Source organism: Heptranchias perlo, chromosome 16 (assembly GCF_035084215.1).
Source record: "Heptranchias perlo isolate sHepPer1 chromosome 16, sHepPer1.hap1, whole genome shotgun sequence".
NCBI classification, from domain to species: domain Eukaryota; kingdom Metazoa; phylum Chordata; class Chondrichthyes; order Hexanchiformes; family Hexanchidae; genus Heptranchias; species Heptranchias perlo.
Genome location: NC_090340.1, coordinates 14,314,895 through 14,340,119, shown reverse-complemented (window position 1 = coordinate 14,340,119; position 25,225 = coordinate 14,314,895). Strand labels below are relative to the sequence as shown.

Here is a 25,225-nt window from a genome sequence, read left to right as displayed (position 1 = left end):
TCAGTATTTACAGGGGGTCCCTGGGAGCGTGTCAGTATTTACAGGGGGTCCCTGGGAGTGTGTCAGTATTTACAGGGGGGGTCCCTGGGAGTGTGTCAGTATTTACAGGGGTTCCCTGGGAGCGTGTCAGTATTTACAGGGGGTCCCTGGGAGTGTGTCAGTATTTACAGGGGGTCCCTGGGAGTGTGTCAGTATTTACAGGGGGTCCCTGGGAGCATGTCAGTATTTACAGGGGGTCCCTGGGAGTGTGTCAGTATTTACAGGGGGTCCCTGGGAGTGTGTCAGTATTTCCAGGGGTCCATGAGAGAGTACCAGTATTTACAGGGGGTCCCTGGGAGTGTGTCAGTATTTACAGGAGGTCCCTGGGAGTGTGTCAGTATTTACAGGGGGTCCCTGGGAGTGTGTCAGTATTTACAGGGGGTCCCTGGGAGTGTCAGTATTTACAGGGGGTCCCTGGGAGTGTGTCAGTATTTACAGGGGGTCCCTGAGAGTGTGTCAGTATTTACAGGGGGTCCCTGGGAGCGTGTCAGTATTTACAGGGGGTCCCTGGGAGCATGTCAGTATTTACAGGGGTCCATGAGGGAGTACCAGTCTTTACAGGGGGTCCCTGGGAGTGTGTCAGTATTTCCATGGGGTCGCTGGGAGTGTGTGTCAGTATTTACAGGGGGTCCCAGAGAGAGTGGGCCCGATTTTACCAGGGGTGCGAGTTCTTGGCGGATGGGCAAGCGGGCGCGTGGGTAACGCGCCCGGTGAAATTAGTGGGTTTCCCGCGCGATCGTAGCAGGCAAACCACTAATTGGAGCCACTTACCTGCTCCTCCGGGTTCCCCACTGCTGATCTGCGCGTCGGGCGGGCTGCACATGCGCAGTAAGATCTGTCAGCTGGAGGCGCTCTATTTAAAGGGGCAGTCCTCCACTGACAGATGCTGCAACCAATAGCAAAGATGACTGCATGGAGCAGCCCAGGGGGAAGGCTGCTCCCAGTTTAATGATGCCTCACCCCAGGTATCAATACATGGGGTGAGGAGGAGGGGGAGGACAGAGATCGTCCACCCGGCGTGCGGGAGGAAGCGGCCCGCCTCCGCCACCAGGAAGGCCTGGCTCGAGGTGGCAGAGGGGGTCACCCGCGTCACCAACATATCGCCCACCTGCACACAGTGCAGGAGGCGGTCCAATGACCTCAGTAGGTCAGCCACAGTGAGTACACGTAGTCTTTCCCCTACACTCCATCTGCCACAGCACTGCCCCCACCCCACATCTCCTTCTGCACGGCCAACACTACTCTGTCACATCACCCCTCATACCCACTCAAACCCCATCCTCATCTTACCTGCACCTACTCACCTCGCCAGTACTCACCCCGCCACTACCACGCAACCCAATCCTCATACAATCTCATGGCTCTATCCCATACTCACCCTCTCGTGCATCTCTCTCACGGCCAGCCTCACTCAACCTGCCACTACCTGTGCTGCAGCCACAGGGCATGCATCACAAATGTGCAGTAGGCAGCGTGAGGCAAACGTGTCGTGAGCATGAAGGGGATGCACAAGGGTGTTTGAGGGTTTGTCATGGTTGTTACTTATATTGAATTTCAGAACAACTCACATCACACATTATATTGGCACCACTACTGCCATGTCTCCGCGAATCCTGTCCGGTTTGTGCAATAATGCCCGCTCCTGGGTATCACTATGACGACCCACCACTGATGCCACACATTGTGTCACTGCAGAGTGGGTGTAGGTGTATTTGCAGGGCTCTTCTGCGCAGACGACTGAGAGACATCGGCGATGTCTCCGGTGGCACCCTGGAAGGCTGCGGAGGAGAAGTTCGGGAGGGCAGTGGTGACTTTGACAGCGACAGGTCGGAAGATGCTGCACGGGCCAGCCGGGAACAGCTCGGCATGAAAGAGGCTGCAGATGTCCACGGCTACATGTCGAGTGACTCTGAGCCTCCGTGTGCACTGCTGCTCAGAGAGGTCCAGGAAGCTGAGCCTCGGTCTGTGGAACCTGTGGCGAGGGTAGTGCCCTCTGCGACGCATCTCTCTCTGCGGTAGCCCTCCCTCCTGCTGTACAGGTGGATGTGTCACAGCACTCTGTTGTGGAACTCCACGTGTCAGAGGTGGACGGCGTGGATGGCGAGGCTGGTGATGCTGTTCGCCCTCCGAGGAGGTCATGACTGCAGCTACGGCGGCCCCCATCCGCAAGGTGTACATCTGAGGGGGTCCGCAAGGTAGGTACATGTCTCCGGACCCCGGGGTAAGTGTGCAGGTTGGTGACTTTGACCGTCAGGAGGAGGGTGGTGGAGGCCAAACTTTGTCCCAAGTGACAGAGTGGCCTCCTGCAATGAGTGAGGGTCTCCCCCCACCACCTGTCAAATGGACCTTGCAGCTGCCACAGGCTGACAGCTGCAACACGTCCATTCAATCTGGGAGTGTTTCCCCCAGTGTGTGAAACAGTCCCATGTTGATCCAAAATCACACACAGTCCCTTAATCAGGTCAGTTAATGACCTGAAATAGCGACATAAATACTCTCAAGTGGCATCCCGCTGGCTTTAATTGCGCACGCCGGCGCGTCAGCGGGGAACCCGGAAGTGGGCGGGATCGAGGCGGGATCCGGTCGGGATCCTGCATTTCACGATTTTCGAGGCCCCCCTGCCGAGAACGCACCCGATAGCGGGTGCTAAAATCGGGCCCAGTGTGTCAGTATTTACAGGGGGGTCCCTGGGAATGCATCAGTATTTATAGAGGGTCTCTGGGAGTGCGTCAGTATTTATAGAGGGTCTCTGGGAGTGCATCAGTATTTATAGAGGGTCTCTGGGAGTGTGTCAGTATTTATAGAGGGTCTCTGGGAGTGCGTCAGTATTTATAGAGGGTCTCTGGGAGTGCGTCAGTATTTATAGAGGGTCTCTGGGAGTGCGTCAGTATTTATAGAGGGTCTCTGGGAGTGCGTCAGTATTTATAAAGGGTCTCTGGGAGTGTGTCAGTATTTATAGAGGGTCTCTGGGAGTGCGTCAGTATTTATAGAGGGTCTCTGGGAGTGTGTCAGTATTTATAGAGGGTCTCTGGGAGTGTGTCAGTATTTATAGAGGGTCTCTGGGAGTGCGTCAGTATTTATCGAGGGTCTCTGGGAGTGTGTCAGTATTTATAGAGGGTCTCTGGGAGTGTGTCAGTATTTATAGAGGGTCTCTGGGAGTGTGTCAGTATTTATAGAGGGTCTCTGGGAGTGCGTCAGTATTTATAGAGGGTCTCTGGGAGTGCGTCAGTATTTATAAAGGGTCTCTGGGAGTGTGTCAGTATTTATAGAGGGTCTCTGGGAGTGCGTCAGTATTTATAAAGGGTCTCTGGGAGTGTGTCAGTATTTATAGAGGGTCTCTGGGAGTGCGTCAGTATTTATAGAGGGTCTCTGGGAGTGTGTCAGTATTTATAGAGGGTCTCTGGGAGTGTGTCAGTATTTATAGAGGGTCTCTGGGAGTGTGTCAGTATTTATAGAGGGTCTCTGGGAGTGCGTCAGTATTTATAGAGGGTCTCTGGGAGTGCGTCAGTATTTATAAAGGGTCTCTGGGAGTGTGTCAGTATTTATAGAGGGTCTCTGGGAGTGCGTCAGTATTTATAGAGGGTCTCTGGGAGTGTGTCAGTATTTATAGAGGGTCTCTGGGAGTGTGTCAGTATTTATAGAGGGTCTCTGGGAGTGCGTCAGTATTTATCGAGGGTCTCTGGGAGTGCGTCAGTATTTATAGAGGGTCTCTGGGAGTGCGTCAGTATTTATAGAGGGTCTCTGGGAGTGTGTCAGTATTTATAGAGGGTCTCTGGGAGTGTGTCAGTATTTATAGAGGGTCTCTGGGAGTGCGTCAGTATTTACAGGGGTCCCTTCGAATGTGACAGTATTTACTGAATCTCCAACTCAATTAGATTTGTTCTCCGCAGAGTTTCCTCATTAGCCAACAGAGGTTTGGTAAACTTCTCGCATTTCTTTGTATTGAATGTCACACGTCTATCAAAAAAAAACTGGAAAGATGTTGCTCCGGACGATGACCTCTGGGTGAACTGTAATTGGAGCAGAATGCTTTAGATGTGCAGTTACCGAGCAGACAGTGTCTGAGTTCATGCTGTACTGCCACTCCTGGGAATCAAACACTGCGGGTTTATTCTAAGGCGACATATCACCATTCAATCACGTGTAAAGTCAGAGACAGGCGCCTACTTCACTACAAACACCAATCGATCAGAAATTAAATGAAATTCACTCCACTCAACCTGGTTCATTTATTATTTAGCAATAGCTCTGCTCAGCTAACATTTTTTGGCTTTTCTCTCCTCTTCTCCCAGTGGAGCAGACACACGCTAGGATACATGTACGTGGATACCAGTGGCTCTTGTCCAAGTGGCCATTCTTTATATTATCAGCCCAGGGATAAAATAAGGCGGCCATTCGACCAAGGGTAGCGTCACCACTGAACTCGATCCTGTCTCCACCAGATAGCCACAACACGCTCATTTCCAGCAAGGGTCACGAGATAGCAAAAGACGAGTGGGATCCCTGGTTAATTTTTTCCCCTTCCCCTTGTATAGGGGCCCTGAGGCTTACCATTACACCCCCAATTGCTGCCATCTCTGAGAGCAGCTAATTCAGTGCAGGCTGGGATAAACTAGTATTTATTTGTTCAGGTTTGTCTTTGACCGTGCCGTGACATGTAGCCTGTTCTCATTGAAACATACAAAATTCTTACAGGGCTCGACAGGGTAGATGCAGGGAGGATGTTTCCACTGGCTGGGGAGTCTAGAACCAGGGGTCATTGTCTCAGAATAAGGGGTAGGCCATTTAGGACTGAGTTGAGGAGAGATTTCTTCACTCAGAGGGTGGTGAATCTTTGGAATTCTCTACCCCAGAGGGCTGTAGGAGCTCAGTCATTGAGTACATTCAAAACAGGGATCGATAGATTTCCAGATATTAAAGGCATCAAGGGATATGGGGATAGTGCAGGAAAATGGCGTTGAGGTAGATGATCAGCCATGATCTTACTGAATGGTGGAGCAGGCTTGAGAGGCCGGATTGCCTACTCCTGCTACTATTTCTTATGTTCTTATATATGTTCTATGTTCTTAAAGCAAAGGTCGGTTGGACAGTTGCTGTTCCCTGACCTTCTCCCTCTCTCCCCCTCCCACTTCCTCTCTCCCCTATTTCCTCTCTCTCCCTCTCCACTCTTTCCTCTTCTACCTTCTCCCTCCTCCTCCTCCTCCTCCTCTCCCCACTTCCTCTCCCCCTCCCCTCCCCCATTCCCCTCTTGGCCCATTTTCTCTCTCTCTCTCTCTCTTCCCCCCCACCTCCTTTCTCATTCCATTCCTCCTCCCCCTCCTCATTCCCTCTCCTGCTTGCTCCCTCCACCCCTCCCCTCCCCTTCCCCTCCCCTTCCCCTCCTCTCCTCTCCTCTCATTGTCACTTCCATTGGCCTGAATGGTGAAAGGTCACCCAGTAAACTTTGCACTCCCATTCCCTCCCCCTCCTCGATGTCTCCTCCCAGACGTGGCACAGAGCTCGGTGTTTAAGTGCTGTGCTATATATATTGCTGCTCTGTAAATCAGTAATCACCTGCTGTGCTTTGAAGAAACCTCGAACCATTTGTTCAGTGATCAGGAGACAGCATTCCACTCTGTCCACTCTGGGGACTCAGCAATTCATGCCCTATTAATTTTGCTGCATGCTGTCTCAAATATAATTTCACTTGTATGTATATAAAGTTAAAAAATTAAAGCCTATAGATCAATGCTGCTGCTATTAGGGATGAATTTTCACTAACGCTGAATGGGAAACAGGATGTAGTGAATCGGCCACTCATTTTACAACCTGCCCGATTTTTGTCAATGTACCAAAACTACCACAATATATCATAGATACTATGTGAGGGGTGATGTGACAGAGTAGTGTTGGCAGTGCAGAAGGAGATGTGGGGTGGGGGCGGTGATGTGGCAGATGGAGTGTAGGGGAATGAGTAAGTGTACTCACTTTGGCTGACCTACTTAGGTCATTGCAGCGCCTCCTGCACTGTATGCAGGTGGGCGATATGTTGGTGGTGCAGGTGACCTCCTCTGCCACCTCGAGCCAGGCCTTCCTGGTGGCAGAGGCGGGCCGCGTCCTCCCGCCCGCCGGGGGGAAGATCTCTGTCCTCCCCCTCCTCCTCACCCCATCTAATGATACCTGGAGTGAGGCATCATTAAACTGGGAGCAGCCTTCCCCCTGGGCTGCTCCATGCTGTATTTTTTCCTGTTTGTTGCAGCATCTGTCAGTGGAGGACTGCCCCTTTAAATAGAGCTCCTCCAGCTGACAGATCTTACTGCGCATGCGCAGTCGCCCGACGCACAGATCAGCAGTGGGGAACCCGGAAGACCAGGTAAGTGGATCCAATTAGGCCGCGATCGCACGGGGGGCAGACTGATTTCGCCGGGCGCGTTACCCACGCGCCCAATAGACCCCCCGCCGCGAATCTGCAGCCCTGGCAATATCGAGCCCAATACTCCAGATGTGGTCTCACCAAGGCCCCAAATAACTGCAGTAAGACATCCCTGTTCCTGTACTCAAATCCTCTTGCAATGAAGGCCAACATACCGTTCGCCTTCCTAACTGCTTGCTGAACCTGAATGCTCGCTTTCAGCGACTGGTATACAAGGACACCCAGGTCTCGTTGCACCTCCACTTTTCCCAATCTATCACTATTCCCAATCTGATCATTCAGATAATAATCTGCCTTTCTGTTTTTACAACCAAAGTGGATATACTGCATCTGCCATGTTCTTGCCCACTCACCCAACTTGTCTAATTCACATTGGAGCCTCTTTGCATCCTTCTCACAGCTCACATTCCACCCCAGCTTTGTGTGGTCTGCAAACTTGGAAATGTTACATTCAGTTCCCTCATCCAAATCATTGATATATAGTGAATAGCTGGGGCCCAAGCACTGATCCCTGCGGTACCCCACTAGTCACTGCCTGCCACCCGGAAAAAGATCCATTTATTCCTACTCTCTGTTTCCTGTCTGTCAACCAATTCTCAATCCATGCCAGTATATTCCCCCCAATCCCATGTGCTTTAATTTTGCACACTAACCTCTTGTGTGGGACCTTATCAAAAGCCTTCTGAAAATCCAAACACACCACATCCACTGGTTCTCCCCTATCTATTCTACTAGTTACATCCTCAAAAAACTCCAGTAGATTTGTTAAGCATGATTTCCCTTTCATAAACCCATGCTGACTTTGTCCAATCCTGTTAATGCCTTCCAAGTGTTCTGTTATCACATCTTTTACAATAGACTCCAGCATTTTCCCCACTACTGATGTTAGGCTAACTGGTCTGTAATTCCCTGTTTTTTCTCTCCCTCCTTTTTTAAATAGTGGGGTTACATTTGCCACCCTCCAATCAGTAGGAACTGTTCCAGAGTCTATAGAATTTTGGAAGATGATCACCAATGCATCCACTATTTCCAGGGCCACTTCCTTTAGTACTCTGGGATGTAGATTATCAGGTCCTGGGGATTTGTCAGCCTTTAGCCCCATTAATTTCCCTAGCACTATTTTTTTTACTAATACTGGTTTCCTTCAGTTCCTCCCTCTCACTAGACCCTTGGTTCCCTAACATTTCTGGCAGGTTATTTGTGTCCTCCTTTGTGAAGACAGAACCAAAGTATGTGTTTAATTGTTCTGCCATTTCTTTGTTCCCCATTATAATTTCCCCCATTTCTGACTGTAAGGGACCTACAATTGTCTTCACTAATCTTTTTCTCTTGACATATTTATAGAAGCTTTTACAGTCAGTTTTTATGTTCCCTGCTAGTTTACTCTCATACTCTATTTTTCCCCTCTTAATCAATCTCTTTGTCCTCCTTTGCTGAATTCTGAACTTCTCCCAATCCTCAGGCTTGCCACTTTTTCTGGCAATTTTATATGTCTCCTCTTTGGATCTAATACTATCCCTAATTTCTTTTGTAAGCCACAGTTGAGCTACCTTTCCTGTTTTATTTTTGCGCCAGACAGGAATGAATAATTGTTGTAATTCCTGAAAACTTTCTTTAAATATTAGCCATTTCCTATCCACTGTCATCCCTTTTCGTAAAGTTCCCCAATCTATCATAGCCAACTCGCATCTCATACTTTCGTATGTTCATTTATTTAGATTCAGGTTCCTAGTTTCGGATTTAACTACTTCACTCTCCATCTTAATGAGGAATTCTATCATGTTTTGGTCGCTCTTCCCTAAGGTAAATCAGTGTCAGAGCAGTGGGAGGCATTCAAGTGGGAGATTCAAAGGGTTCAGAGTAAACATATTCCCACAAAGAAAAAGGGTGGGACTTCCAAATCTAGAGCCTCCTGGATGACAAGGAGCATACAAGGTAAGATAAGGCAAAAAAGGGAAGCTTATGTCAGACACCAAGAGCTCAATGCTGCGGAAAGCCTAGAGGAGAACAGAAAGTACGGGGTGAAATTAAAAAAGGAAATGAGGAAAGCAAAGAGAGGGCATGAAAAAATACTGGCAAGTAAAATTAAGGAAAAACCAAAAATGTTTTATAAATACATAAAGACCAAGAGGATAACTAAGGAAAGAGTAGGGCCTATTAGAGACCAAAAAAGGTAACCTATGTGTGGAGGCGGAAGATGTGGGTATGGTTCTTAATGAATACTTTGCGTCTGTCTTCACAAGAGAGGGGACAATGCAGAGATTGTAGTTAAGGACGAAGAGTGTGAAATATTGGATAGGATAAACATAGTGAAAGGGGAAGCATTAAGGAATTTAGCATCTTTGAAAGTAGATAAATTGCCAGGCCTGGATGAAATGTATCCCAGGCTGCTAAGAGAACCAAGGGAAGAAATAACGGAGGCTCTGACCATCATTTTCCAATCGTCCCTGGTTGCAGGCGTGGTGCTGGAGGAATGCTAACATTTTACAGTTGCTTAAAAAGGGAGAAAGAGATAGACCGAGTAATTATAAGCCAGTTCGTCTAACCTCGGTGGTGGGTAAATTATTGGAACCGATTTTGAGGGACAGCATAAATCGTCATTTAAAAGGCACGGGTTAATCAAGGACAGTCAGCATGGATATGTTACGGGAAGGTTGTATCTGACTAATGATTAAATTTTTTGAGGAGTTAACAAGGAGGATCGATGAGGGTAGTCCACTTGATGTAGTGTACATGGATTTTAGCAAGGCTTTTGACAAGCTCCCACATGGCAGACTGGTCAAAAAAGTAAAAGCCCATGGGATCCAAGGGAAAGTGGCAAGTTGGATCCAAAATTGGCTCAGTGGCAGGAAGCAAAGGGTGATGGTTGATGGGTGTTTTTGCGACTGGAAGGCTGTTGTCAGTGAGGTCCCGCAAGGCTCAGTACTAGGACCCTTGCTTTTTGGGATATATATTACTGATTTGGACTTGAATGTGGGGGGCTTGATCAAGAAGCTTGCAGACGATACAAAAATTGGCCGTGTGGTTGATAGTGAGGAGGAAAGCTGTAGTCTGCAGGAAGATATCAATGGACTGGTCAGGTGGGCAGAAAAGTGGCAAATGGAATTCAATCCGGAGAAGTGTGAGGTAATGCATTTGGGGAGGGCAAACAAGGCAAGGGAATACACAATAAATGGGAGGATACTGAGAGGTGTAGAGGAAGTGAGGGACCTTGGAGTGCATGTCCACAGATCCCCGAAGGTAGCAGGACAGGTAGATAAGGTGGTTAAAAAGGCAGACGGGATACTTTCCTTTATTAGCCTAGGCACAGAATATAAGAGCAGGGAGGTTATACTAGAATTGTATAAAACATTGGTTAGGCCACAATTTGAGTACTGTGTACAATTCTGGTCACCACATTACAGGAAAGATGTGATTGCACTAGAGAAGGTACAGAGGAGATTTATGAGGATGTTGCCAGGGCTGGAGAATTTTAGCTATGAGAAAAGATTGGATAGGCTGGGGTTGTTTTCTTTGGAACAAAGGAGATTGAGGGGAGATTTAATTGAGGTATACAAAATTATGACGGGATTAGATAGAGTAGATAGGGAGGACCTATTTCCCTTAGCAGAGGAGTCAGTGACCAGGGGGCCTAGATTTAAAGTAATTGGTAGAAGGGAGCTGAGGAGAAATTTTTCACCTAGGGGTTGCTGGGGGTCTGGAACTCAATGCCTGAAAGGGTGGTAGAGGCAGAAACCCTCAACTCATTAAAAAATACTTGGAAGTGCACTTGAAGTGCTGTAACCTACAAGGCTACGGACCAAGTACTGGAAAGTGGGATTAAGCTGGATAGCTCTTTATCAGCCGGCACGGACACGGTGGGTCGAATGGCCTCCTTCTGTGCCGTAACTTTCTATGATAACTATGTATACTGTATATTACCACAATATACCATGCTGTATTTCCCACAATACATCATAGATATCATATTATCACAATGCACCATGTACACTGCCTATGCCATGAGGTCCAAGGTATACCGTACACTGTGAATATAGGTCAACAAGTTGCAACCAAAAAAACTGCATAAACCCATCACCCCTCTGCTCGCCAACCTACATTGGCTCCTGGTCCAGTGTCGCCTCAGTTTTAAAATTCTCATTCTTGTTTTCAAATCCCTCCATGGCCTCACCCCTCACTATCTCTGTAACCTCCTCCAGCCCTACAACCCTCAGATCTCTGCGCTCCCCCAATCCTGGACTCTTGTGCATCCATGATTTTAAATCGCTCCAGCATTGACAGCCGTGTCTTCAGCTGCCTGGCCCTAAGCTCTGGAATTGCCTCCCTAAACCTCTCTCTCCTCCTTTAAGACACGCCTTAAAAATCTATTTCTTCGGCCAAGCTTTTGGTCACCTGTCCTAATGCCTGCTTATGTGGCTCGGTGTCAAATTTTGTTTGATAACGCTCCTGTGAAACGCCTTGGGACGTTTTACTATGTTAAAGGTGCTATATAAATGCAGGTTGTGGTAACAGTAAAGAAAATGGTTCCGTTTACAGTCAAAGTAGGAACTGGAATCAGGATTCTCTGACTAGGGTCCCAACACTACGGAGTAGGCTGGTAATGCCTTACAGAGTTACAAAGATAACAAGGGAAAAAAAAATACAGATCATTCTGTATATATGTATTGGAGATTTGAGGCCTTTCTGTCTGTCAGTCGCTATACGCGATTAAGATAATGAAAAGATTTCCTCTCAAGGCTAGAAAGGTTTCACTAGAAATAACGGCGAGGGGGAAATTTCTCTCGCTTTGGTTCCTAGGTTCAGATGGAGTTCAGTGACACAATAGCAGCTTACTAATACACAGGGCAGCTCCACTCTGCATCTCTGCAGACAGCAGCAGATCATGGCTTCAAATCAGTCAAAACAATTTAAATCAGGCTCAGCCGGGAGATTCAGATGTATGAACGTTTCCAGGGACTTGCATCAAATAGGTTCGATTGCCTCAGACAGTTAACCCTTCCGACAGGGCACGCACTCTTTACAGTGCCACATCATTACATCTGCAACACTGAATCTCTTCTTGGGGAGGGGAGAGGGAGGGGGGCGAGGGAAATCAAGGTTGAATAGGACTGTCTCCTTCCATCTGATCCTTTCCGGATGCTTCCTGGCAATCGGCCCACGGTGATGTCAGCAGAGGAGCGGCGCTGACAGAAAACCGTGGGGTCAGGAAATGGTTAATGGTTAACGACAACAAAAGAAAACCACCACAGAATGACTGGCCTCAGACGGGCGAGTTCTTTCACTCCTGAGGTGCTCACGGCTAATCGATCTCGAGAGGATCCAAGGGGATTGAGTGGCTCTTTTCACCAGAACGATGGAAAGCTGCAGGATCTTGGCTCGATGTCAGATTTCCAGCTTTACTGCTGGAAGTGCAGCGACATGCACATTGACGTTTACTTGTGATGCTAGACGGGCCAGTGACATCTGCTGTACTCCCCAGTGGTTCAGTACCTCCACAAAAGGAGGCAGTAATTTATACAGCAAAGGATCTTATCAGCCCTCAAGGCAGCTTTGTCTGTAGCTCCTGAATTCAAATCCACGTTGGCAATATCTTAGCGAGGGTATATTGAAAAATACCACGCAGGAAAGCAATGGTTCAGAACGAGTGCGAGGAGACAGAAAAGGAGGAAAGGAGGGCGAAATTGAAAGAGATAGAGGAAGATAGAAGAAAAGAAGAGACAGAGATAGAGTGTGTAAGGAAAGAGAAAGGGAAAAAAACTTGGAACAGAGTGAAAGAGAAAAATAGAGAGTGACAAGCTTAAAGAGAAAGGAAAGCTAAGCTCAGAGCGGAGAGAGATAATAGAGAACTCAAAGAGTAAAGAGAACAGAGTGGGATAGAAAAACAGCAAGAGATGTAGAAGAATCCAGAGGAAAAGGAAGATCTGAACGTAAAGGAAACTCAAGAGAAATCAAAAAAAGAGAAGAGCTCTAAAAAAAGAGAATAGAGAGACAGAAAACACAGAGAAAGAGAAAATGAACAGCTGAGTGAAAAAGAGAAATAGAATGGAGAGAGAATAAGAGAAAGAGATCGAGCAAGAGGGAATGAACACAGAGAAATATAAATAGAGAGTAAAAAACATAGAATAAGAAAGAGAATCAGCTGTAAACTTGTACGGTAGTGAGATTTCTTCCTTAAATAAATAAACTACTATCTAAACGAATCTCCTGTGCCAGATGTCATATATTCCCGTGTCTGAAGGAGGGAGGGAGTCTGTGAGGTGCTCGTTAATGAAAGACTCACTGCCGACTGGAAAGGTTCTGCAGTGGATATTACAGCAGTCAGTGGTTTTGTTGTTTCTTATCTACATAAATGGCCTGGATGCAGGAAACATGTGTAAGTGTATTACATCTGCAGACATTAGTTGTTGGAGGTGCCATGGGGACAGAGGCTACAGTTAAGCTTTTGCGAGATGAGTTATATCTGCAAGTAATTTAATGCTGACAAGAGCATACTGGAAGAAACAATGAACAATGCGAAGCTACAATTGCACAGCCTTGGCAGCACAGAGCATTGGTACCCCTCCTATCTGTTAGGACATTACCATTCAAGGTTATCTGGGGCTGAGTAGGAAATATTCCAGCCCCCTTCAGGTTCAATTAGCGAGCCAGAGTAGCTGGTCGGTGAACAGTGCCTTGGAGTGTTTCAGACCTGCACACTCCAGGTATTGTATTACCAAGTCTTCCACCAAGGGTTTACTTGGTTCTGATCTTCCATCAACAGGAGAGTGATCTTAGAACCACCCCAACCCCAAAGAGAATCCACTTACCTCCCTCCCCACACGCAGGATAATCACTAGCTGGTCATTAGACAACTGGCAGGAGCAGGTTTGAGCTCTCAAGAGGCGGACACAAAGTACCAGGATCTCCTCACAAGCAGCATGTTGAGTAGCACAACTCACCATAAGATGTGTGTGAATATTGCTACCATCATCCTGACTACAACATGGACACATGCCATATCCCACTGAAAGCTGGCTCCACCAGCTGGAGGTGCTGAGCTTCTGAAGCAACTACATGTCTCCCTACATCACAGTCCATCATGGTAGGCACCAAGCCCAGAATCAATGAGTATATGTTCCCATTCCCTCATCAACTATACAATAGACAGGGGCCTTCAATGTGGCACAGAGTACTACACAGAATATGACATGTAAGCCACCTTGCCATTCTAGTCCAGTGCCATGTAGCGGTTTGACTCATTACAACTGCTTAATTCAGGTCCTCACATCAGGGGTTTTTTTTGGGGAAGAGGTGTGCCCACCATGAGGCTTACTCCCTGTCCTTCCCTAGGGACTGCACCTTGATGTGGTGGGAAGGCTTGTGACCTCCTATGACCCTGAAGAGCTATGGTGGCAGGAGCATAACTTCCAGTAGGTACCACCATAGCCAGACAGGTCAAAGGGTAGGAGTCAGACTCAAAGGCAGTCTACAGGTCCTCCTGGTCGGGGGTTGTAAGTCAGACTAATGACCTGTCCACCAGGTAAAAATGTCTTTCAAAACAGAATCGATTCCGTTACAGACCTGCTAATAGAAACATGAATTGTAGAGAACCACAATCTGATGGATGTTAAGGCGAGATGATAATCTGATCAGAGTCAGACATCTTGTTCTGGACAGACAGCAGTGGAAGAAATGGGTTGCCTCATGTACTAATAGGCCAGGAGACTCTCCCGTACGAACTAATTACTCCCTCTCCAGGGTGCTCAGTGCGATAGTCATTGTAGGCTAGAGCCTTCCATCCCTGCAATAGGTTCCCTTTTTTTTTGCCATAAATCCACCTCACAGTTTGATCTGGATCTTGCACATGGGCCAGAGGAAGTCCTTCTATTGCATGCCTAAGAGTTCTGAACCACGAAGGAGAACAGTTTGGATACAATTCTGGTGTCAGCTGTGGCTCAGTGGCCGCACTCTCATCTCTGAGTCAGAAGGTTGTGGGCTCAAGCCCCGCTCCAGAGACCCGAGCACGTAATCCAGGCTGACACTCCAGTGCAGTACTGAGGGAGCTGTCTTTTGGACGAGACGATAAACCGAGGCCCCGTCTGCCCTCTCGGGTGGACGTAAAAGATCGCATGGCACTATTTTGAAGAGCAGGGGCGTTCTCCACAGTGCCCTGGCCAATATTTATCCCTCAACCAACATCACTTTAAAAGAAAGATTATCTGGTCATTAACATATTGCTGTTTGAGGGAGTTTGCTGAGCGCAAATTGACTGCCACATTTCCCTACATTACAACAGTAACTACACTTCATGAGTATTTCATTGCCTGTAAAGCAATTTGGGGTTTCCTGAGGCCGTGAAAGGCACTGTATGACTCTAGGTCTTTCCTTCTTCTTCTTCAATTGTAGCACCAGACTCCTCCCTGACCCAGGGAACAGGCCAGGGATTGAACCAGGGATTTTCCTTGTTTGCTTGCCCTGTTACCCCAGAACTCAGTCACCCATTTGGATCAAGTACTGGGCAGCTGGAAGTGCCAGTGAATAATGAACTCCAGTGAATAACGATGCCCCCTAACATTGCAACAGTGGGTGTATGAGCTTCCTCAATAGCCTGTGACAGAATTGTTTTATTTTAGAAAAGTGATTCAACAAAAGACACGAGGAAGTCATGAGATACTTTTTCAGTTTCTATTTAGCTTGGGGCCAATGATATGAGAAAACAAGCTTGTACTCTCTCCCCGAGACAAACTACAGACTGGCATGTGACCTAATAAGGGAAGAACTGCAGCTGTTCAAATGAAACCTCAGGCAGCCTATCGAACCTCCCCATTTCCAATCAATGAAAAGATCTGGGCCCCGAAAATCTGCGGGTGGTGGGGGAGGGGCGTAAGTGCCAAGGTGGGCCCGCCCAGGACCTCTGGCACCGAGGGGAGAGGGGGGCTCCCTTTGATTTGTCTGCCACACGCGGTACCAGAATTCCATCTGGAGCACTCGCCATTGTAAACACAATAAAAGGGAAGGATAGCGTGCCTGTTGATAGATGACTCCAGTTTGACAAATTAGGGAGGACCGGGGACATGAGTTTAAACTATGTAAGGGTAGGTATAGACTGGATGTTAGGCGGACCTTCTTTTCCCCCAAAGAGCAGTGAGCATGTTGCCGGCTGGTGTGGTGGGTGTTGACTCTCTGCATGCCTACAGGAGAGAGCTGGACCAGTTCTTGACTGGGCAGAGATCGCATCATACAGAAGGTAAGTGATTTAACAGTTAACGTCAGCATGATCTCCTGGACTGGTTTCAATCACCTGAGGTGGTCGGAGAGGAATTTTACAGATTTTCTTTCCCCCTTGCTGGCAGTGGGTTTATCCCCTTGGTTTTTGCCTCTCCCAGGAAATTACATGGCTGCAGCAGGGGGGCGGGGTGGGGGAGGGTCTAGTCGTGATGGTCCAGCCATCATGAGTGTGGGGCAGGCTTGATGGACTAACTGGACTTTATCTGCCTGTCATTTCCACATGTTCATATGCCAGAAAGTCCGGCAGAGGTGGCAGGCTAGGAAAACCGGGGGGGGGGGGGGGGGGCGGGGTAGGTGGGGAGGGGTAGGTGGGGTTGGGGTCTCCCCCAAAATGCTTTTTAAAAAGTCATTAAAAAAAAAATTGATCTTTAATCGGGGGTCCAAGTCACAATCCTGGCATGAACTCTGCCCCCCACCCCCCCGACCCTCAGCATCTGGTCATCAGGGAGACACAGCTGGTCTGACCAGATACATCTTTATTAACCACATCCCTGGTCCCTTTAAGGCTCCAGGCCGTGGGAGCTTCTACATTCTTCAAAGGGGTATTGGATAAATACTTGAAAAAGAGACATTTGCAGGGCTTTGGGGAAAGAGCAGGAGAGAGACACTAATTAGATAGTGCTTTCAAAGAATCAGCAAAGGCACGATGGGCCGAATCGCCTCCTTCTGTGCTGTATGATTCTATGATACAGCAGGATAGCCCCCGGATTTTTGGGGGCTCAGATTGGAATGATTTGCTGGGACATTCACCTGAAGTGTGTCTGGCCTGAGACGAGTGACGAGAGCTCGGAGCGAGTGTTACTTACTCATGGAGTAATTTCACTCAGTCATAGTGATATAAATATCACCAATGGCTCATTGCTCGCAGTGCTGTTAAATGTGCTGCCGATACTGGTACAATATAACTGAGCCATTAAATTTCATGCACTCTACAAAAATCCCCCTCAGTGACCCATTCGTGAAGCTGATCCTGACAGCCACTGTACCCGAATCAAGGCTTCCCTACAGACAGCTCTCATGATCTGTAACCAGCTGATCCCCTGCGCCAACTCTCAGACTAAAGTAATAAATTATTCGCCTGTTCTCCTGCCGTAACTGCGGAAAGAGCTGAAAGTAGCCGTCTGTGCCCATTTCTCCAGGAATTCTGCTGGTCTCCCGGCACATTTCCAGCAGGAGATCGGGAGAACTCCCTGCAGAATTTCCCGGCCATTATGTCTCTCTGCAGGCCTCCCGCACAGCCTCTTTCTGTGTCCTTCTCTCCATCCTTCTCTTTAACTTCCACTTGTTCCTGTTCCCTCTCCCTCTCCCTGCCTGCATGGCTCTCGGACACTCTTGTTGTTGCCTCTGCGTCTTTCTGTTTACTCCGTTGCTAATTCATGGGGTTGTGGGAATTTAGGCCTGTCCATTCACTTTTTAGATTCCCCTCTCAATTTCCATCGCGCCCTCTTCCATTGCCAATCACTTCTTGCCCAAGAGACTGGCAAGACTCCCTCTGCCATGCTGACTCTGTAATGGCTGCTGGAAGCTGTAGACAAGTGCTACAGGTACCCTGCAGAGTTTGAAGCCCTCTTCACAAGGAACTTCCTCTTTTTTGCTTTGCAGAGGCAAAGCAGCTGTGGGGTTCTAGACGAAGCCACACACACACACACACACACCCTTTTTCATTGTCCTCACCTCTCCAGAACATCCCTCCTTCCGCATGTAGCTCCTGATGCAGGTCCAGATTTTACTCTTTGACAGCATAGCGCCACCCGTTGCCACCTCAAAGTTCTCATAGTTGCCGTACATCTCCACCACACTCTTCATGATCCGAACAGCCTGGAAGAGAGACAAGGGAATGGGATTGTGGTTACTCCACTGCGTCTCGTTCAGAATCTTCCAAGGTTATTGGTCTCTCCTCTGAACTTGTATGGGTCTCTAGCTATCTGATGCCGGATCCCTAAATTCTTACTGAACTCTTCTGGGAATAGGGTCCATCAAGGAATCAGTAAGCTGTTAAACATTTCTCCTTGGTTATCTCCAGCTCAATGAATAAGTACAAACCAAGCTGTGGCATACAGCCATGAAGACCAGAAGGTCCCAGTCCCTTGCAGAGGTAGATGATATCAACATGGGCTGAGCGGAGAGTGCTATAATGGCCTCAGTGTCCACAATCTCAGGAGGGGAAAGAGAACAGAATCAGCCCAGGTTTTTATTCCTGATTCTTGCTCAACGACCACTGCTGGACAAAATACGCATGTGCAAACATTGGGGGTGTGGGAAGATGTTCACTATTAAAATCCTAAACACATTCATTATGCATATAAACAAGTAGCACTCTTGCCTCTGAGTCAATGGTTCAAGTCCCACTCCAGAGACTTCTGTAAACAATTTTACAACACCAAGTTATAGTCCAGCAATTTTATTTTAAATTCATAAGCTTTCGGAGGCTACCTCCTTCCTCAGGTGAACGATGTGGACATCGTTCACCTGAGGAAGGAGGTAGCCTCCGAAAGCTTGTGAATTTAAAATAAAATTGCTGGACTATAACTTGGTGTTGTAAAATTGTTTACAATTGTCAACCCCAGTCCATCACCGGCATCTCCACATCCAGAGACTTCAGCAATAGTCTAAGCTGACACTCCAGTGCAGTACTGAGGGAGTGCTGCACTGTCAGAGGTGCCGACTTTCGGATGAGACGTTAAACCAAGGTCCAGTCTGCATTCTCAAGTGGATGTGAAAGGTCCCATGGCACTATTTTGAAGAAGAGCATGGGAGTTCTCCCCAGTGTCCTGGCCAATGTTTAACCAACATCACTAAAAACAGATTATCTGATCACTATCTCAGCTGATTGTGGGGTCTTGCTGTGAGCAAATTGGCTGCTATATTTTCTACATTACAACAATGACTACACTTCCAAAGCGCTTTGGAACTCCTGAGGTCACAGAAGGCACTATATAAATGTAAGTTATTTCATCGTTCATAAACAGAGAGAGGAAGGCCCAGATATTTATGGGGAGGTGGGGAGGGAGCGAGGAGGGTCATAGCGGCCTGCAAACCCAGAAATGCGGGTAACGTGGAGGGTCGGCCGAATTTAACGGCAGGACCTCATTTAAACTTTTTTTCTCCGTTTCCCACTTGGCAGCAGGTCAGATTGAGAGGCTGGCTGTCTGTCGAGCAGGAAGGCCTGCGGCATCAGGCTGCAGCCGGGGAGCGGAGAGAGAGAGAGAGATGGGGGCAATCACAGCAAGTTTGCTGGGGGGGGGCCGGGGGAAGCACTCCTGCTCCTCCTGGCCCACAAGCAGTGCTGGAAAGGCACTTACCTGCTGAATCCAGCAATTCTGGCCTTCCTTCAGCTGCCGGGTTTCCTGATCCCTGTGAAACACGACCCATGGCCGTTAAATCTAAAACTCTGGTAAAATTTGAGGCCGCAACTCATTAACATATTTAAATTACTGACCTGCCTCTGGAGAGCAGGTTTGTCGCGCACCCCCCAACCTGCCTCCGTTAAAACCGGAAGTGGGAGGGTTGGGGTCGGGTTTCCGATTTTTGAAATTTTAACCCCCTTCTCCCCACCTCACCCCTTGCCCGTCCTGGGAGGTTAGAGTTCCCCCCGAAGAGTCCAAATAAACACTTTTGCTACAACTAGAAAGCAATTCAATGTCTTCAAATATACAAGAAACTAATACAAAAAATGGGACAACATTTGATAGGAATAAACACAGATCACTAATAAAGAGCTAGATATACTGCATCTAAATCTGCAGTATTTAGAAAAAAAAAGGCAAATAGACAGACAGGAAATCTGAAGCAGAGAGAGAGGGAGACAGAGACCGAGACAGACAGATGGGGGAAGAGAGAGAGAGAGACAAGGGGCAGAGATGGAGAGAGAGAAACAGATAGACAGAGATAGAGACGGAGACAGAGAGAGCGAGATGGACAGATGCAGTAAGGGACAGATGCAGTAAGAGACAAATATATAGACAGTCAGAAACACGCACGCACATGTACACACAAACACAGAATTGAAGGTGGCAACCCAAGGGCACTGCTACCATTTGCAGTCCCTCCACTGGCACCCCAGCCAAGTTCAATAAACTCGGCACAGACCAAAGGCCAAATGTGGCACTTTCCTGCACTGTCAGGCTCGGCTACCCATTGATCAAACCCACTGAGCCATCAGGGCAGCTCAAAGAGAATTAAAGCCATAAAACTAAACTCCATTAAACACGACCTACTATCAATAAGCTTTAAGTCGTTAATCCAATTTTCCTGTCAGTACAAAGTTTTCTGCCTTGTGCAATTTGGCATTAATCCTCAAATTGAATTAGATGTGAAACTGTGGATCAACTCAGACAGGTTAGAAAGTCGACAGCAGCAGCTGAGTCGTAAGACATTGGAGAAATGTGACACTGCACTAAACTAACACGCAGCCAGTCGCTGCACTAAACTAACACGCAGCCAGTCGCTGCACTAAACTAACACGCAGCCAGTCGCTGCACTAAACTAACACGCAGCCAGTAGCTGCACTAAACTAACACGCAGCCAGTCGCTGCACTAAACTAACACGCAGCCAGTCGCTGCACTAAACTAACACGCAGCCAGTCGCTGCACTAAACCAACACGCAGCCAGTCGCTGCACTAAACTAACACGCAGCCAGTAGCTGCACTAAACTAACACGCAGCCAGTCGCTGCACTAAACTAACACGCAGCCAGTCGCTGCACTAAACTAACACGCAGCCAGTCGCTGCACTAAACTAACACGCAGCCAGTCGCTGCACTAAACTAACAGTCCAATTGTAACCTCAACCTCCTTCCACACCACCTCCCCTCCACCCCGCCCCCAACACCCAAGGCTGAGACCAGCTAACTCAGCACTGAACAGGGATCAAACCTGGCACCTTCCTGGCCTGCATGACCCAGTACCACACCACATGGTGCAAATTACCCACTGAGCCATCAGAATTATTTACACTGAGCTTATTTTACTGTGACATCCGTCCAGTTCACCACACAGGTAACGATTAGTGCACCATTACAACAACAACACGACTTGCATTTATATAGAGCCTTTAACGTAGTAAAACGTCCCAAGGCGCTTCACAGGAGTGACCAAACAAAATTTGACACCGAGCCACGTAAGGAGATATTAGGACAGGTGACCAAAAGCTTGGTCAAAGAGGTACGTTTTAAGGAGCATCTTAAAAGGGGGAAGAGACAGGTAGAGAGGCGGAGAGGTTTAGAGAGGGAATTCCAGAACTCGGTACCTAGGCAGCTGAAGGCACGGCCGCCATTTGTGGTGTGATGCAAATCGGAGATGTGAAAGAGGCCAGAATTGGGGGAGCGCAGAGTTCTCAGAGGGTTGTAGGGCTGGAGGAGGTTACAGAGATAGGGAGGGGCGAGGCCGCAGAGGGATTTGAACACAAGGATGAGAATTTTAAATCAGAGTCGCTGCTGGACCGGGAGCCAATGTAGGTCGGCGAGCAGAGAGGTGATGGGAGAACGGGACTTGGTGCGAGTTACGATATGGGCAGCAGTGTTTCGGATGAGCTGATGTATATGGAGGGGTGGTAGGTGGGAGGCCGGCCAGGAGGGCATTGGAATAGTCGAGTCTGGAGGTAACAAACGCATGGAGGTAGCAGAATCTAACGACTTAAGAGGAAGTGCTCACCTGCTCGATGAAACGGTCGGAGGCCACGCTGTACTTGCTCATTATGCTGCTGCTGAGGGGCTCCGAATACTCAAACTGAGGATTGTAGGCATAATTGGACTGGAAAAATGTCTCTTTCTCCTTGTCGACGTTCATTGGTCTCAGCGCCACCAAGAGGCACGGGCTTTTAACGGGCGGCATCTCCCGTGCGCTGTACCTGGCTATGTGAGGGAGAGAGGTGGCGTTCCTGATCTGGCCCCGGGACCGAGTGGAACCCGCGCTATTCACGCTGTACGAGCTTTCGCTCCGTCTCATCCAGCTGCAGTGTCCGTTACTGATGGAGCTCGGCCCAGCTCCGAGAGGCTTGCTGACCTTCAAGCCACAACCGGGCGCCCCCGGGGCCTGCGATATAGTTCTCAAAGGCGCCTCCGGCTGCGTGGCAGCGAGGCTGTTGTGCGGACGAATCCCGTTCCTCTCACCGCTCTTTTTCTCGGCCTCTTTCTTGAGTGCTTTGGTCGAGCCGGGCCTCTTGCTCTTCTGAGGCCCAGCCAAAGCCTGTGCTCCTGGATCAAGTACCATCTCTGAAGCCCGGAAGCAGCGCCGTGGGAAGCTGAACTTTAGCCTCAAGTTACCGTACTGCACAATAGAAAAAAGAAATGACGTCAGGTCCTCTGTGGGATTGAGGTCAGCTTCCCACTTGGATTTGACACCTCACTTCCTGTCCAAGGAAGGGGATTTGCCATTCTTAAGGAGTTAGACACAAGGCCTGAATTCAAGATTTAAATTTTTAAATAACACACAAGGGCTTCCCCCGACGGCCCGCAGAGCAGGAGGTCATTTTAAAGACCAATTTACACTTCATCAGATTTTACGATCCATTGAAGTCACAGGAGAGTAAAATGGTGGTGGGGGGAGGGAAAAAAAGAGTGGGGGGCAAGGTATAAAACAGGCGTCCGACTCATTCCCGCTGGGCGGGTTAGGCTAAAATTATCCCCAGCGAGTCACTGGGCCACACAGGCCAGAAAGGTCCCGGGTTCAATCTCAGACAAGGTGGTGTATGCAAACAAAGAACTTGTATTTATACAGCACCTTTCATGACCTCAGGGTGTCCCAAAGCACTTCACAGCCAATTGGAGGATCTTTGGATTTTACCTGGTTTAATTACCTGCTAAAGGAGCTGAGTTTGGTTAATAGAACTGTTAAACTGACTGTTTAAAAAGGCATACTGGGAAGGTTGCCCATATTCAAAAAGTGTTATGTAGACTGTCTGGAAGGCTGCAGATGAGGGAGGTCTCAAGAGACTGTGGGAAACCGTCATAAACATCAGTCAGTGTAACCATGGGAGAGAGGGCGAGGAAAGTTACTGCAAAACTTGTTCATGTCAGCAAGGAGCAGCCGTTCGTGTTAATTGTATCCATGTGATTTATATCAATTAGTGTTAATTGTATTCAGGTGGTGTGTATCAATTCAGACTCTCTTGTATCCATACATGAGAGGGCTTATCTAGGGTGTGGTGTGTGTAATGTTAGTCTCTGTGAATAAAGGCTTGGAAGCAACTGAAGACAAGGCTATCCAGCTTATAACAATTCTAAAGTGAAGCAGAGAGGCAGTGCATGACTCAGGATGTTGATGGATTATTAACCTTTCAGTGTTCACGATGCAGAAGAATCGGCCATTCTAAGTTTTGAGTTGTACCCCTGACTTAAAGGTTGTATGCATCTCTATCTGTAAACCTGTTGTATTTTAATATTAATAAAACCATTATTTTGGAAAAGTTTAAACTCTTGGTTGGTCTCACCTCTGATTACCGTAAAGAGTTAAGAGAGTTAAAACAAATACCTTACACAATGAAGTACTTTTGAAGTGTAGTCACTATTGTAATGTAGGAAATATGGCAGCCAATTTGCACACAGCAAGGTCCCACAAACAGCAATGAGATAAATGACCAGATAATCTGTTTCAGTGATGTTGGTTGAGGAATAAATATTGGCCAAGACACTGGGGAGAACTCCTCTGCTCTCCTTCAAAATAGTGCCATGGGATCTTTTACCTCCATCTGAGAGGGCAGACGGGGCCTGGGTTAACATCTCATCCGAAAGACGGCACCTCCGACAGTTAAATTTATCCCCAAGGAGTCATTGAGCCACAGAGATCAGGAAGGCCGCAGGTTCAATCTCTGGTGACATGGTGACAGTAGGAGTGCTACACAATTGGCATCAGTGCCAATGAATTAGATGCGAAAACCGACCATTTGACAGGATGACTCACCAATCAAAACTGAACATTCTTACAAAGAGAGACAGAAAGCCAGTTATTGGCTCTTAATCGGCCTGAAGACGTGTATAACAGCAATCATTCTATAAATTATCTCAAGGTGAGGTTTTTACAATAATTAAACCTTTTGGGTCTTAAAGGGACAGGTCAGTGTGAACACAGCCGGCCCTGAAATTCGGCCGGGACTACATAACTTCGGCCGGAGACTGGCAGCAGCCCCACGGAAACGACGTGAATGGCTCAAAACGGCTCTTTCCCGGGGGTTCCATGGACGTTACAGTGGGAGAACGGACACCACCCCACCCCACCACCCGTGGAATTTCATGGCCTGCTCCGTCTTAGCAACAGAATAATATATTGGTTATTGACAGTACTTGGTTTAACGCTCCTGTCCTTATTCAGAACAGCATATTCTCCAATAGTATGAGAGATCAACTCGTTAAAATATCAGGAGGTCAACTCCTCATAATATATATTTACAGAATTATCGAACGGTCATTCTTTCACCTGGTCGAGACTGCTAATTTCTCTACAAGCATCACTTCAGCAATAGGCCCCACATTTTGTAGATCACTGATGTAAGGTCCTCGGTTTTACTCCCTGATGCAGGATGCATGTGTCTTGCCTGTTCTATTTTACAACAACAACTTGCATTTATACAAGCACTGGCATCGTTCCTCATTTCTCGCTCCTGCCACATTTTACTGTTACTTTACTCCACTTCATTCCACAGCACATACCCAGACTTATCCAACAAAAAACCCTATCTCAGTGCCGCTCCCACACTCTAGGATTCCCTCCCTTTCCATCATATCCCCATCTGCAGTGCGGCTAGATCCCACAACCTTTCTCCCAGACCCTCACACCTAGCCCAGTGCTCCCACACTTCATGACCCAGGCTCCCAATACTCCTAGACCCGATCTTTCCGGTGCTACCACACCCCACAAGCCCCTGCCCCCCCCCCCCCCAGGTGCTTCACAGGAGCGTTAAACAAAATTTGACACTGAGCCAGGTAAGGAGATATTAGAACAGGTGAACAAAAACTTGGTCAAAGAGGTAGGTTTTAAGGAGCGACTTAAAGGAGGAGAGAGAGGTGGAGAGGCAGACACAGTATAACGTCACTAAACCAATTAAGAGGCCATCACTGGGGCGCCAGAACACATGTTCCAATACCAGGTGTGGAGATTGAATCTGACTCCTGTCCAAATGGTCTCGATTTAAAATCTGCTTCTTTTCTCATGCGTCTGTGTGTGAGGGAGGGTGGGCGTCGCTGGCTTTAGCACTGCAGCATCTGTTCCAACCTTTTTTTCCTATCGTTTCTTGGCATTCTCTCAACTGGACTGCTGCCGCTTTGATGGAAATACAATCAGAGCTCCGAGGCCCAGGTGAAACCATGGGACTGTCTGGGTCTCCACAGTTCGGCCTTCTGGCAGGCCTACCGACAATTCAGTGAGGAAGTAATGAAGGCCAAGACCTAAGTCCATCTGGAGTTTAAGTATGAACGAAACACCTGGTACTACAATGGCTAAAACAAAACCTGATGGGATGGGATCTTCCGCCATCAGCTTCAACGGAAAGTAAAAATCGGGCAGCCCATCCGAT

General features: G+C 48.0%; 1 protein-coding gene across 3 annotated transcripts in view; it reads right to left on the bottom strand.

The window, feature by feature from the left end:
* kiaa0895l overlaps positions 1–25,225 on the bottom strand; it is a 68,491-nt gene that overhangs the window by 31,574 nt on the left and 11,692 nt on the right. For 2 of the 3 annotated variants that reach the window (XM_067997668.1, XM_067997667.1), the window contains exons 2-3: positions 21,370–21,984; positions 17,393–17,536 (exon numbers count right to left, since the gene is read on the bottom strand). In XM_067997668.1, coding sequence (XP_067853769.1) covers positions 17,393–17,536; positions 21,370–21,927 — 702 coding nt within the window. In that variant the 5' untranslated portion in view covers positions 21,928–21,984. The remainder of the gene's footprint in view (positions 1–17,392; positions 17,537–21,369; positions 21,985–25,225) is intronic. The other variant, XM_067997669.1, reaches the window with a different exon arrangement.